Source organism: Pistacia vera, unplaced genomic scaffold, assembly GCF_008641045.1.
Source record: "Pistacia vera cultivar Batoury unplaced genomic scaffold, PisVer_v2 Contig1025, whole genome shotgun sequence".
NCBI lineage: Eukaryota > Viridiplantae > Streptophyta > Magnoliopsida > Sapindales > Anacardiaceae > Pistacia > Pistacia vera.
In genome coordinates, this window is record NW_022195056.1 from 152,599 (window position 1) to 168,545 (window position 15,947).

General features: G+C 30.5%; 1 protein-coding gene and 1 pseudogene across 1 annotated transcript; both read right to left on the bottom strand.

Annotated features, from left to right (window-relative positions):
• Positions 1-1,197: 1,197 nt before the first annotated feature.
• On the bottom strand, positions 1,198-4,368 carry LOC116122879 (aldehyde dehydrogenase family 3 member F1-like). Its single transcript, XM_031408682.1, has 10 exons — positions 4,171-4,368; positions 3,999-4,067; positions 3,823-3,919; positions 3,168-3,374; positions 2,835-2,959; positions 2,595-2,699; positions 2,336-2,508; positions 2,030-2,120; positions 1,795-1,944; positions 1,198-1,683 (listed from the first exon to the last, which is right to left on the bottom strand). The coding sequence occupies exons 1-10, from the start codon at positions 4,366-4,368 to the stop codon at positions 1,447-1,449; spliced, it is 1,452 nt and encodes a 483-aa protein (XP_031264542.1). The 3' UTR covers positions 1,198-1,446.
• A 4,260-nt stretch (positions 4,369-8,628) lies between these two features.
• LOC116122753 lies at positions 8,629-13,614 on the bottom strand (annotated as a pseudogene).
• Positions 13,615-15,947: the final 2,333 nt, after the last annotated feature.

Genomic DNA, 15,947 nt, shown 5'->3' on the forward strand with positions numbered 1-15,947 from the left:
ACCCAGTTTATATATAAAACATATTCTTTGAATTATGAAACTGCCCTAAAATTCTTTTATTCTCACCATAACCCTGCCATATCAGCTTTCTGTTGTAAAAATGCCCAGATTTCTCTTCCAGTTACATGTAAACCCAACCGCTCTTGTTCCTTTCATTTTCACTTTTAATAAAACTTTTAAAAACTGACAGATCCCCTTGCATAAAAATAAAAATCACAAAAAATATGTAATATATATATTAGGATTAAAAAAGGGGTTTTACAAAAGTAAAATCCAAACTTACCATGGGGCCGTTCCATTCCCAAAATTTCAAATTCTATAGAGGCAAAATTTAAATAAATCTAAAATTTTTCAAAAATTGAGTGGGGACCATGGTCCCCATTCGTCATTCATTGGATCTGCTCCTGGGTAATATTGGAGGTAATCAGATTATCTTCCCAAGAGGAGTTAATATAAGATTACCAAAGTAATCTTAATTTTGACCCTATTTTACCCTTAATCTTTTATTATTTCAGACACATTTGCCCTCATATGTCTACCAAATAACAATTACCCAGAGCCTCTACATTTGAAAATATAGCTAAAACACCCCACCACAAAAAAGTTTAAAAGTTAACAAAATATCCCCAACCACCCAAGACCATCGCTAGCCACTAGCCACTACCGTTGGTCGCCTGCGAAAGTCATCATATCGAAGCAAGATTGGCAGGATCTTGCCGGTCGTGTGCCGGTAAAGACATTTCTAGGAAATGGCCAGATCTGACCGTTTCACATCAGGCCGTGAAACACCATAGATCTGGCTATGAAATGGCTATCGTTTCACAGCCAAAGATCTGACATTTTCACAGATCCATGGTCGGATTAAGCCTTATTAGCACACGACTAGCCAGATCCGACCGATCGTGCACCATTACAGCGGCTGCCGACGATGGTGGCTCGCTACCGACAGTGGCTTGGGGTGGGTAGGGGTGATTTTGCTACAAATTAAAGTTTTATATGGCTAGGGTGTTTTAGTAAAATTTCAAATATAGGGGGTTAAAAAAACAATAGAATAAAATAATAATATTATATTATTATTTAAAAATAAGGACGATATAATAATCTACATAACATACCCTTTCATTTATCATTCTAAACAAACATATTATTATAACATACCTATCAATTTACTTCAACCAACCAAACATATTTCTCTAAAGATTCTCTTGTAATCTATCTTTTCAGTAATATAATATTCTCTCGTAATACTGAACCAAACGCACCCTTAGTGTGATGTTCTCAGTAGTTTCCTAATCCAGATAATACAATGACAATATTAGGTCTAATGCATATTCAATGCTATCCAATGACATCAATTCTAGCTTCCATATACTGTGAAAACCTAAATTGTACATCCCATCTGATAGGAGAGTTGACGGGTTATTTTTATATGTAAATAGGAGTATGCTACTTTTTCAACCCAAGCAGTAGAAGCACTAAGTTGAAGTAGTCAAAACGGTATGCGAATCTGAAGAAATTTATCTTGAAATCATTCCACGGAGGATACCTTGGTTCCATCTCAAGGAAGAAGCTTCTTTGCATCACTGGTTTTTCATGGCTGAAATTATCAAACGAGTACTTCCCGTGGTACCTTCCAAACCCGCTCTGCCCAACACCTCCAAATGGTAGAACGTCAGCCGCATACTGTAAACAAAATAAAAATTTGAGCAAGATTTGCGTTAGTTTTCTTCAAATTTTGTGTTAAATATCAAAATTACTATCATAGTAAACTAAAAGACGGAAGCAGAGCAGTACTTGAACCACGGTGTCATTAAATACTACGCTTCCTGAAGATGTTTCTGATAAAATTTGTCTCTTGAATGTCTCATCTTTGGTGAAGGCATAAATGACCAGAGGCTTGGGCCTAGAGTTGACAAATTCAATGCTTTCTTGAATGTTATTTAACTGTTAGAAAAGAAATTCGCTTCATTTACAAAGCAAACATGATGTCAAAAACATGGTAAGCACAGAAAGATCAGAATATTCTTACTGTGATTATGGGAAGCAGTGGACCAAAGATTTCTTCAGTCATGATCTCGGAATCAAGTGGAGGATCTAACAAGATGGTTGGCTCAATGAACCTGTTCGAGTTTGCACTGAAATCAGGCTATTTATTGGAATAAGACCATTTGGAAGTCTTCTAATTGAGTTTGGAGATTGCAAATAAAGAGATCATATAATCCTAGTTTTCCTGTGGCTTTGGCAGACCAAAAATTAGCTGGCTCCAGCTAATCCGGCATGAAAACTTAGGTTTAACAATGTTTACATGCTTGCTATACCCATCAGAGTAACTTACAAATTTTCTTCATTTGATGAACCGCCATGAACAATGGAAGCCGCGACACGAGGATCTTTAAGAAGTTTGCTCAGTCTGTCAAAGTGGTTTTTATTGACAATTCTGCTTATGCTGTTTGAATCTTTGGGGTTTTCACCAAAAAATTTCTTGATTGTTCTCTTTAGTGAATCAATCTACCAAAGAATTATGCAAGTCAATTTAAGATTTTTATTTTAAGCACAATACAAGGAAATTTTAGTCGAGTGAATGTAATACATACCAGAGTAGAAGCAAATTTCTTTTCCACAAGTACACAATCAACTCCAATACATATTTGCCCATTGCAAGCCGCCCACTTCCCACCAACGATTCTTTTGGCCATCACCTTGAGATCACAACAATAACAAGAGCAAACTAAAATCAAATTGACTAGCTAGAAACTAATTCAATATAATGTTACCTTTCTGTTCTAAAAGCCTTTAAAGCATTGTAGATGAAGTAAACAGTAAGTCAAAAGTACCTTTATATCTGAGAGGCTGGACAGAGTATCGACGACAGCAGGGCATTTTCCACCCAGCTCTAGAGTGACGGGAGTCAAATGTTTAGCAGCTGCGGTCATAACAATGCGACCCACTCTTGTACTTCCTGAAGATATATTCATAAAAATGCAAAATTTTATAATTCTTATCATCCCCGCCCCAGTATTGCATGCTGAGTAACAAACTAGTAATGTGCATTTGATTATTAATTTGATGAAATAGTGGTCAGTGCACATCACGTATTTCATCTGTGAAAGCCTGACAGAATATTTTAGATTCATGAATTGCAAATTTGGGAAGTTATATATATATACCTGTGAAGAAAATTTTGTCCCATTTCTGTTGCAGTAGTTTCTCGCCGACATCTGCTCCACCATTGATGACCTTAATGGCATTGCAATCCAAATAAAGAGGGATGGTCTCTTGTAGAAAAGCAGCACATTCTGGGGCTAAATCTGAAGGTTTTAGCAACACTGTGTTTCCAGCAGCTATTGCTCCTATCAATGGGTCTAATGCCAGAGCTGCACCCAAGAATATCACTCATACATGTCTACCAGAAAACTTTAGTATGACACAATACAGTTATGAAACAGGATAAAATTCATGTGAAGTAATGCGGTTGATAATCTCCATCAAAACGCATTTGGTATAGAAAATAGAACCCCCACCTTAAAAACAGTATAAGTAACAATATTGATCAGTGAATTATATGCAAAATTTTCTGTCAACTAAAGCTGAAGCTTCCATTGGTCAAATAGGTTGTGGCATCATGTTGAACAACTATCAATTATTAAAGAACTGAAATCAATGAAAGTGTTTGACGATAATATTTAAGCTCTTAACAAGATTATCCTTAAAAGATATATGTTAGCGTATATCAGATAGAACTGAAACAAGAAGTACACAAAAATCCTAGTATAACCTAATCCAATTACTGAATTCCATGCATATATATTTGATTAAACTCACATATAGGAAAGTTCCAAGACGCGAATATAAGAACTACTCCAAGTGGTTCGGACAGTACTTGTGCACTTGCCGGGAAGTACAGCAACGGCAAACGATTCTGCCACCAAAACACAAACTTTTTACCATATACATGAAAAGAAATGCCCAAGTGATAACGAAATTACAGAAACTCGAACCTTCTTTGGGGCCATCCATTTCTCCACGCAACTCAAAGCATGGTTTGCTGATTTTTTAACTATTCCAATCTATTTCACAATAATCAAACACAAGTTATATAAATCACGTGACCTGACTCCACAAATTATAAATTATGGATCTAGAATAAGAGATGAATATACATATGTTTACCTCGTCACGATAAACTTCAGCAGGATGCTTTCCTAGATCTTGATAAAGGGCTTTAGCAATTTTCTGTTCGTTATCTTGAACTAGCTCTATTAGACCTCGAAGCTGATTTTTCCTCCATGCAACACTTGTGGTTTTTCGACTTCTAAATGTTGTTCTAAGATCAGCTATGCTACCTTCAATCTCTTCCATTTTTTCCATTTCCAGTTTCAACTGACAAAAACACTGATAATATATGCAGCTTTAAATTCAACTCAACAGACACGTGGGTTGATATTAAATGCAATGTCATAGCTTGATAGCGTTGGATGGGATAGATATTAATGTACTTACCGAACGAAGCATCCGTTTCCTGATAACTTTTATCTTTTCTAATACTATTAAAAGTGAAACTGGGTTGTTATTAATCTACTTTGAATTCATTTATTTCTCTTTAACTAATACTAACCAACAACACCATGAAAGTTTGGCGCAGTATGAAAGTTTCTCACTTCCAGCCACGCCTATGCAATGCAACCATGCAATTATTATTAGTTTTTTTTTTTTTTTTTTTCTGTGATCGGGGTGTTTGGACCAGTTTACACGCACCTCAACTATTCTTTCGAGACTCTGAAATTGAAGACTAGATAAACCCTTTAGTAACCAATCCTGTTAACACATGTGAAGACTTGAACTCAAGAACTCATAAAATATTTTTTTACTATATCTTTTTCCATCAAGAGTGGTTCATGACCTTATTTTTAGTAAACTAAAATAAGAATGAACAGACCAATCAATCAATTAGGTTGCATTATGGCTACTAATAGGAAGAGTAAACGATTTTTTTTCCCACCCAAATATTGGTTTAATCATTAATGACATTTTCTTATCCACAAACTTTTAAAATATCACTTCATTACTCAAATTTATATTATGATTCCGATTCTGACATCAATGCGATCTTATACCACCACTATTTTCTTTTCCGATTATCACTCACCAAAACCCTTTAAACCCAAATTCCATTGACTCTATCAACCGTCGACAACCAAACGATTGGGGTTTGCGAAACCGCCCCTCCCAAGTCAAATTCTGACCAATTGCAACTACCAAAATCTAATCTTTCACTTTCAAAAGACTCATCGGTCTTCCTTCTTAAAAAATCTAACAACTTGGATCGAGTTTGCTCTCTGTTCACCATTAAAATATAAATTTAGATAATAAAATATTATTTTAAAAGTCTGTGAATGGAAAAATGCCGTTAAACAATCATTTTTGTTGGAAAAAGTCGTTTACTCCTAATAGGAAGGACATTAAATTGCTGAATAGAGACGGAAGTCACAAAAATATGTTTTAATTTGTATTGTTTATTGACGCATACCTCTCGAGGAGAAATTGGGAAGAACAGAGGGAAAACAATTTTTACTCTCACAAGAAATTTAATTTAGTTGGACTTTTCTAATTTTTATGAATGATAATTTTCAACATATTATTTTTAAAATTATGTATCATAAAATTCAATGAGGTAGGTCAGGAAAGGGGTACGCATTAAATTGACGCAGATTGAATCCGAATGACGCATTTAATTCTAAATGTGGTCCAAATTACGAGAGAAGCCCATAAAGATTATGGAGGCCGATATGCATTTATGTCTTGTCATCAAAATTCAACCATAAATAGTAAATACCATTGGCATCTTTCTTACAAATTTATATACTATGTTTTTATACTTTTTCTTCTTTCCTCTTCTCTCTTCTCATTTAAGGTTTTTGTATTGTTGTTACATGTTCAGGATACGTATTTAATGAAATAATGCATATTTAAGGAAAAAAAAAAAAAAAAAACACTCTAATCGGGAGAAATTAAAAAATAAAAAAAATTGCAGATTCTTAAGTCAAAAGAATCTAGTCTCACAAGAGTCCTATCTCCCATAAGTCCTGTCTTGCACGGATAGTCGAGTAGGGTATATGATATTAATCTCGCTCTAATGGGGCTTTTGTTTTTTTTATAATTTAGAAGGGTTATAATGATAGTTTACATTTTCCTAAAGATTACTAGGAATCTTTAGGAAAATGTGTTTGGTTAGTTGATGGGTACGTTATAATCTTTAAGAAAATGTGTTTGGTTAGTTGATAGGTATGTTATATTAGTATGTTTGATTGAGAGGAATAAATTAATAGGTAAGTTATTTAAATAATTGAATTGTCCTCTAATTAAATATTATTATAATATTATTTTTTAATATTGATTATTATAACCCCTCTGCATTTTAAAAACTTAGCAAAGACAACCTCATAATAAAAGTTTAGAAAATCAACAAAGCACCCCCGCCAACCCAGCCACTGCCAGCCGCCAGCAACCACCGCAGGCCGTTGGCAGCCAGCAACCTAACGGCGCATAGAAGGCAGGAAATGACCACCGTGCGTCGTATGACCATTTCCAGCCAGAGATCTGGCCGAAAATGGCCATATCGGAGCACGACAACCATTTTTCAGCCTTCTGTGCACCGTTCCGGTGGCGGCGGTGGCTAGCCGAGGCAGTGGTTGCCGACGATAGGTGGGTGGGGGTGGTGGCTTGGGTGGGCTACAATTTGTTTTGAATTCAAAGGTAATTTTGTCCAAAAAGTTAATTAATTAGGGTAAAATAGTAAAAACCATATTTATGTAAATAAATTTAAAAATAAGGGCATCATTGTCCTAATATTTTATAAATAAGGGATATAATTGTAATAAAAGAAAAGATTACCTTGGTAATCTTAGAATACTTAAGAAAATAGAGGTAATCAGATTACCTCTAATATTACTAACAGTAACTACTATTGGTATTTGAAGATTATCAGAATCTTAAATTACTTGATAACCAAACGTGGTAATCAAGTAATATAAGATAACATATCTCCAGTAATCCCATATTACCCCCAACCAAACACCCCCTTAATAGTTAATATGATTGGAAATCAATCACAATGACACATGTTTTAATAAATAATTATATTTTAATCCTATTATTTATTGTTTAAGAAATTCCTCATTACAATATATATCAAGATTCTCTCCTAATCTAAGCTTTCAAAGGCTTGTTATTTGTCATTACTAATATGAATATACAAATAGATCTAAGCGAGAAATAAATAAAAATTTACTGATATGATGAGATTCTTAAAGTTCAAGTGAACCCAAATCAGGAGAGGATCATGACCCTTACAATATATTCCGTTAAATTCCCATATTTACAAGATGATTTTTTTGCTTGAAATTATGATAATAAAAAGAAAGACGCTCGATATAATTTAAGGGGAAAATTGTCATATCATTTGAGATGCAAAGTTGGGATCCTTATTTTGTATGCGTAACATTAATGTATTTTTTATCATCATTTTTTTTTATATGATAAGAATTATTTATAAGGAAATGAACCAAAAATTATAGTTATTAATGGCCTTAATTAGAACAGAAGATGATAACTAGATTTACATTTCAACTGAGTCAAAGTTCGGGTTATAAAGTTCATTTCATTTGCTTGAAATAAGGGCTCAAATTATTCTACCACATGGTATTATAAATTAATGAATTAATAATGTTGTACTCATAAATTTTGGATTGTCATTAAATTAATGATGCACATGTACTCGTATTTTAGAGGAGAGATCAAGCATAGAATACCTCTCTAAGTATATATATACACGTATTTCTCGAGTTTGAAACAATATATATGATTGAAAATATATATTTTTTAGGTTTTTTTTTCTTTATAATAATCTCTCTATATTAATAGTTTTTTCCCCTTTGAAATTTAAAATTAATTAATGAGAATTTGATGTTTTTAAACAAAACGTTGAGTCGCTATATAATATCATGAACAAAGAGTAATGTGTTCTTCAAATTAAGTGTATATATATATATCAAACTTTTTTTATGACCCAGTGTGTTGGTTAGCTTACACATATCTCGACTATTCTCCGGATCCTGAAATTACTAGTTAGGTATGAGCTCCAGTGATCACTTCTAACAATCGTGGGGACTCAAATTCGGAGACATTTAAACTTAAATCCTCTTTTACTCTTTTACTATGAGACCAGCAAGTGATGCTTTCTAAATCAAACTTTCTTAATTCTCATGAGCTGTGACTCCTGATTTGATACATGCAAAGATAGAGAAGTGGTACAATAATATTAGAAGGATTGAGAAATTAATTCTTAGGTTTTAAAGAACACCGAATATTGTGGTTTTCTATGAATAGATTTTAGGTTTAGATTTAGATTCGGTTCTTGCTTTTGTGTATTTATATATTTTTCATTATTAACCCGATTTATGACATAAACCTTTTGCCTACAAGATATATACAACAAACTTCTGATAATTACAAGATGATTTTGCCAATTTTTTTTTTTTTTTTAAATATCCTTATCTGGTGGACAAAAACCGTAGAAACAAATATATAATCGATCATGTGGCTAGTTTTTGATTTATCCTAACAAAAAAGCTATCGTGGTAGTGCTCTACAAATAGCTGGCCCGTTAAGGCAGGGGCACTCAAATGCGGCAAATGGTCCTCAGTGTTCAATATCTGCAGCGTGGTACGGCCACCAAGATGTTTCGTAAATATTCAGCGCTGATAAGGGGACTGAGGCGTCCCTGGCAGTGTGAATTAGGGGTGAGCGGTTCCGGTACCCTACTTTTCCGGGGAACCGGAACCGGAACCGCACAGTACAGGTTCCCAAAAAAGGAACCGGAACCGGAACCGCACAGTACAGGTTCTTCAATTCAGGAACCGGAACCTAAAATGCAGGTCCGTTCCTTTCCAGGTACCCTGTAAAAATCATATTACCCCCCTATAGTTAAAAAATAACAAAACAACTTATAAGTTTACAAATACACCCTAACAAATTTTCGTATTCATTCATTGTGTCCATGTAACTCATAACCTGTAATCTCTAAGCAACGCTTGAATTCAACCAATTCATCACAATTCACATAAAATTCGTCAATCAAAACCAAAACACAAACAATTATTCATCACAATTCACATAAAATAACTTCACCAAAATCATTTAAACAACAACAATTCTTAATACTAATTACTAACATTGCTATTTGCCAGGGGTCTATTTGATAAGTTAATAAATTATTAATGTTTATAATTTATTATTTAATGTTATAATTGGTTATTGGGTATTTATAATATACCAATTAATTTAGATATTTAATTTAGAAACAGTAATGTTATAATTAAATAAGTGATCTACTACAATGTAAATTGTAATGTTATAATTAATTAAGTGATCATACTACAATGTAAATTGTAATATTATATTAATTAGTAATATATATTTAATTAAATGTAATATTATAATTAATTAAATTGTTAATCATTTAATTAAGTATTATATATTGTTTATAATAGAATGTTTAATTAATAAATAATCATACCATAAATTATAATATAAGTTTAAATTAATAAATTATAATAATTCGATTAAATATTGTACAAATTAGTAAATTACTAATGTTTGTAATATAATGTCATAATCAATTAAGTATCATTTATTATGTAATGTTATATTAATTATATGATCATACTATAATGTATAATGTAATGTTATAATGAATTAATAATCATACTAAAATCTATAATTTAATATTATAATTAATTAATTTCAAATCATTTAATTAATATACTAATGTTTATAATGGAATGTTATAATTGATTAAGTAATCATATTACAAATATATAAGTAATGTTTAATTATAATTTTAATCGTTTAATTAGTAATGTATAGTATAGTAAATTACTAATGTTTAAATGTATTTTAAATTCATACTAATTAATTAAGTAATTATGTATCATTAAACTATATATGCTATAATTAAGTAAGTGATTATAATTAATGTAATATAATAATATTATAATTTAATGAGTAATTATTTAACTATAATGAATGCTTAATTAAGTTTTTAAAGGTAAGTTAATATTAATTAAATTTCTATTATTTATTAAGTATTGTGCTAATGTTTATGTAGTAAATTAGTAATTACTAATATTTAAAATATAATATCATAACTCATAATCTTAAGTAATTATTTATTATGTAATGTTATTAATTATATGACATACAAATAGTATAATGTAATGTTATAATGAATTAAGTATCTAACTACAAATCTATAATTTAATATTATAATAATTAAATTTCAAATCATTTGATTAATATACTAATGTTTATAATGGAATGTTATAATTGATAAGTAATCATATTACAAATATGTAAAGTAATGTTATAATTAATTAAATTTTTAATCGTTTAATTAAGTAATGTATAGTATGTAGATTACTAATGTTTATAATGTAATGTTATAAATTCATAACTAATTAATAATTATTAATGATTTAACTATATATGCTATATTAAGTAAGGATCATAATATAATGTAATTAATATATTATAATTTAATTGAGTAATTATTTACTATAATGTAATGCTTAATTATGTTTATAAGGTAATGTTATAATAATTAATTTCTTATCATTCAATTAGTATTGTGCTAATGTTTATGTAGTAAATAGTAATACTAATATTTAAAATATAATATCATAACTCATAATCAATTAAGTAATTAGTTAATTATGTAATGTTATATTATTATATGATCTACTTAATAGTATAATGTAATGTTATAATGAATTAAGTAATCATACTACAAATCTATAATTTAATATTATAATTAATTAATTTCAAATCATTAATTAATATACTAATGTTTATAATGGAATGTTAATTGATTAAGTAATCATATTACAAATAAAAGTAATGTTATAATTAATTAAATTTTTAATCTTTTAATTAATTGTAATAGTATAGTAAATTACTAATGTTTATAATGTAATGTTATAAATTCATACTAATTAAGTAATTATGTAATCATTTAACTATATAATGCTATAATTAAGTAAGTAATCATATAAATGTAAATATAATTAATATTATATTTATTGAGAATTTATTTAACTATATGTAATGCTTAATTAATGTTTATAAGATAATGTTATAATTAATTAAATTTCTTATCATTCAATTAAGTATTGTGCTAATGTTTATATAGTAAATTAGTAATTACTAATGTTTAAAATATAATATCATAACTCATAATCAATTAAGTATTATTTAATTATGTAATGTTATTTAATATATGACATACTAAATAGTATAATGTAATGTTAATGAATTAAATAATCATACTATAAATCTATAATTTGATATTATAATTTTAAATTTCAAATCATTTGATTAAATACTAATGTTTATAATGAATGTTATATTGATTAAGTAATTATATATAGATATATAAGGTTGTTATAATTAATTAAATTTTTAATCGTTTATAAGTAATGTAATATAGTAAATTAGTAAATTACAATGTTTATAATGTAATGTTATAAATTCATAACTAATTATGTATTATGTAATCATTTAACTATGTAATGCTATAATTAAGTAAGTGATCATAATATAATGTAATATATAATTATAATTTAATTGAGTATTATTTAACTATAATGTAAGTTTAATTAATGTTTATAATGAAATATTATAAGGTAATGTTATAATTATTAATTCTTATCTTTAATTAGTATTGTGCTAATGTTTATGTAGCAAATTATAATTACTAATGTTTAAAACATAATTCATAACTCATAATCAATTATAATTATTTAATTATGTAATGTATATTATTATATAATCATACTATAATGTAATGTTATAGTAAATTAACTATTAATAATTATACTATAAATTTTTAATGTAATATTATAATTAATTAATTTTTAATCATTTAATTAAGTTTGCACTAATGTTATAATAAAGTCAATTAATTAAGTAGTAATCAATTAATGTAATGCTATAATTATTATACTATAAATCAATTAAGTAATGTTATAAAATTATAATTAATTAAGTAATCATTTAACTATAATGTATGTTATATTGATTAAGTATGATATTAACTAGTAATTAAATTTATTAATGTTTATCAATTTATCAATATATTAATTAATTACAATTTATTATAGATATACTTAGAACTTGATAATTGAAGTAAATAACTAAATATATTATTACTCAATCAAATATACTATTTTATTCACAAAATAATTCTTTTAATAACATTAAAAATGTAAAACACTTTTAATTGGATCATAATTCCAATTATTCACTAATTGATCAAAACTTTAATATTAATGTATTATAATATATTAAAGCTTTTAATATGGTGTATTTTATGTAATAGTATTTGTATTCGTATTTTTTTTATTTAATTAGGTTATTCTAAAAATTTAACTTTTTCTATTTTAAATTTTTTTATATGTAAAATAATAGAAACTCCCCCATTATTTACATTTCACAAATATTTCATTATAGTCCAGGTTCCAAAATAGGTTCTAAACAGGTTCCAATATAGGTTCCAAAACAGGTTCCAAACATGTTCCAAAACAGGTTCCAAACAGGTTCTAAAACAGGTTCCAAACAGGGTACCCCCTACAGGTTCCAAACAGGGTACCCTTTTTACAGGTTCTGGTTCCGGTTCCGGTTCCTCCGGGGGTAAGAACCGGAACCGGAACCGCACAGTAGCGGTTCCAAAAAATTGGAACCGGAACCTACCCGCACAGTGCAGGTTTTGGGTAGATTCCGGTTCCGGTTTCGGTTCTTACCCCCGGTTCCGGTTCTACCCGCTACCCGTGCTCACCCCTAGTGAATGATGCAACATGGTACCCTCACTTGGCCTAGCACGCTCCTTATATCAGTGTTGACTATTGTTCTGCAAACAAACAATGATATATCGGGCCTCATTGTAAATAGGGTCCGGCTAAATTCTCTAATAACTTCTGGCAAGTCTGCACCCACTGCTTCCGGTGCAAACCCATAAACCCATGCCTCATAGTTTGCCTCCATTGCTGCAAACATTTTCTGTACCTCCGCTCGGTCAAATCCCCCACGATAGTTGTTGTCGTCATTCAAAAATCTGAATGCATAAATTTTAAATTCTGATTAAGCTTATAAAATCTGACTAGATTAAACTTTGAATATCTAAATGATTTACCTTGGGGAAGCACAAAGAAGAATGAGCTTGGAGAAGAGCTAAGGTCTCCGAATGGAAGCCAAGATTCCAATCATTGCGGATATGGAGTGACCCACAAAAGCGCAGCGATCAACCCCAAGAGCGTCGAGAATGTTAAGTAGGTCATCTACGTACCCATCAAGGGTAGCGTACTTTATAATATCAAAAGAATCAGGATTCATGCTACCAGCACAGGCTAGGTCGTAGCGAATGACACGATACATACCAGTGAAAAATGGAAGAAGTCTGTTCCACACTGATTGGTCAGTGCCCATTCCATGTCCAAGTACTATATATCTTTTTCCACTCTCTGAAACACGAACGTTGTGAGCTTGTAAGATGTCATTGGCCATCAGTTTATTGAAAGGACGTTATTGAGAGTGCTTTGTGAGAGAACTGAGAAGTAGCAGTGTTTATAAATGCAAGGGCTTGTACAAGTCATAGGATGTTTGCATTGCTATTTATATAGTTATACATAGTGTCTTACAATGACTTGAGTGATTTGTTTGGATATTTTCTTGAGTAATGGTTTGCTTTAATTGGTATAAGGTCTCAGTTAGGAGGTGTAAAAAATTTGAAATTTTCAACTTAAACTATCGATCCAGCTCCAACTTGTTTCTCTCTAAAGAAGTCCAAAAGTAAGGGAAGAAACCATGCTGATGCACTCGCGTACCGCCACTTTCCTTTCACTAGATATTGATGGCTGACAATGCCTAAAAACAAAATAGAATGGCCAATAAATCTCTCTCTTCTGGAAACATTGAGGATTCAATCTTGTATTGTTCTAAGACATATACAGTTTGGAGTTATATATCTATTCACTAGTTTTCTAAACATAAAATTTAATTCCTGTACAGCATATGCATGCAACAGCTGAGCATTGATCGCAGGGGCGGATCCAATGAATGATGAATGGAGACCACGGTCCCACGCAAATTTTGCAAAAATTTAGGCTTCGTTTGGTCATTATTATGATAGTTTTTAGAATAATCTTTTGAAAAAAGTTAAATTGGGCGGGTATTACGATGTAAGATTTAAAAATTAATAAAATATCCCCTATGTAAAATATTAAAAGTTAACAAAAATACCCCTAACCTACACATTAAATACGGACAGCCGGCCACCACCGTCGGAGGGTGGCCTGAGTGTTTTTGCAATTTCTAAAAATATTATTTGAGGGTGTTTTGTTAAATTAACAAATTTAGGAAGTTTAAAACAAATTGAAAAATATAGAATAATATTTTGAGAATAATGACATTTTACTGTTTAACTTTTTTGGGAATACTAATAATAGTATTCCCAAATGCGAAACAAACGGAGCCTAAGGCCATTTTCAAACTGTCAAAAATGGCCATACGGGGCATAGAGGCCATTTCATGCCTTCCATGCGCCATTACGTTGCCAGCTTCTAGCGGCCGACAGTGTCTGGGTTGATGGGGGTGCATTATTGATTTTTCAAACTTTTATTATAAGGTTGTTTTTGCTAAGTTTTTAAATGTAGGGGGTTATAAACAATATAATAATAATATTTAATTAAAGGACAATTCAGTAATTTAAACAACATACCCACCGATTTATTCCTTCCAACAAAAAATATTAAAAAAACATACCCACCAATTTATTCCAACTAACCAAACATATTTTTCTAAAGATTCTCAATAATCTTTAAGGTAATCTATATAACTTTCTAATAATCTAACATTCCTTAAACCAGACGCCCCTATGAGATATTCTTGCCCCACTGCTCCAATCGAACCTTTATAAACTAAAAGCATCTGTATTAACTTAATATAACATATATTCATTATACTTTTCTCTGATGTATTAATCATTCAATTTCTCAGTAACTAATCTGGGAATCATACAAATAATTATCTTAACTGAGTTACTGAGCATCAAATCCAGCAGATCTACTTCTATAGTGGAATCATGGGCAGGCTGAGAAGTTCAAAATGCTTCGTATAACTTTCTTTTATCTGGGAAGAAAATAATTCTAATCTATGTATTTTGCATGCGTATGCACCTTTTTGTTAATTAAATCAGTTTATCGCAGTATAAATCATAAACACAAAACCAATATAAACGCACTGCAGGCGTTCACGTGAAGTTCTGCAAAAGGAAACTACCCTTTTAGAAACATTAAATTGATGAATTTTGAAGTTTGAAGTAATATATGCAAGTATTAGAAAGGGTTTGAGTCTACCGTTTAACTATATATATAGTAATAGTTAATACAAACTTTATGGTGTATTCACTTAATATAGTAAGAGTACTATTCAGTTACAAATAGATAGAGCTTAAGACAAGGACTAGAAGCCAAGGAAGTGCAGCTTTTGATGACGATGAAGAATTGATCATTGTGAAGAGATCTCAAAGCTGGCACCAAGCCTAGAAATATGTAGTTAGACCAGGACAGAACCTGTTTCCCAGCTAGGCTCTCCTAATAACGTTAACCTGTTTCTCCAAGATTTAGACTTACAATGACTTGCAAACTGTTTCTGATTCGTCGGATCTTTCAGTGTCAATTCTCCATTATTGAAATAGAGGGTTAAAAAACACCGAATGTGTTTCAAAGTTATATTGAATCAATAGTACGTATAAGATATTAATGCGATTGCACACACTTGGAGTACTAAAGCCTTTCCAATTTGTTATATAATTTGATCCTCTTCTTCACTTGATTCAA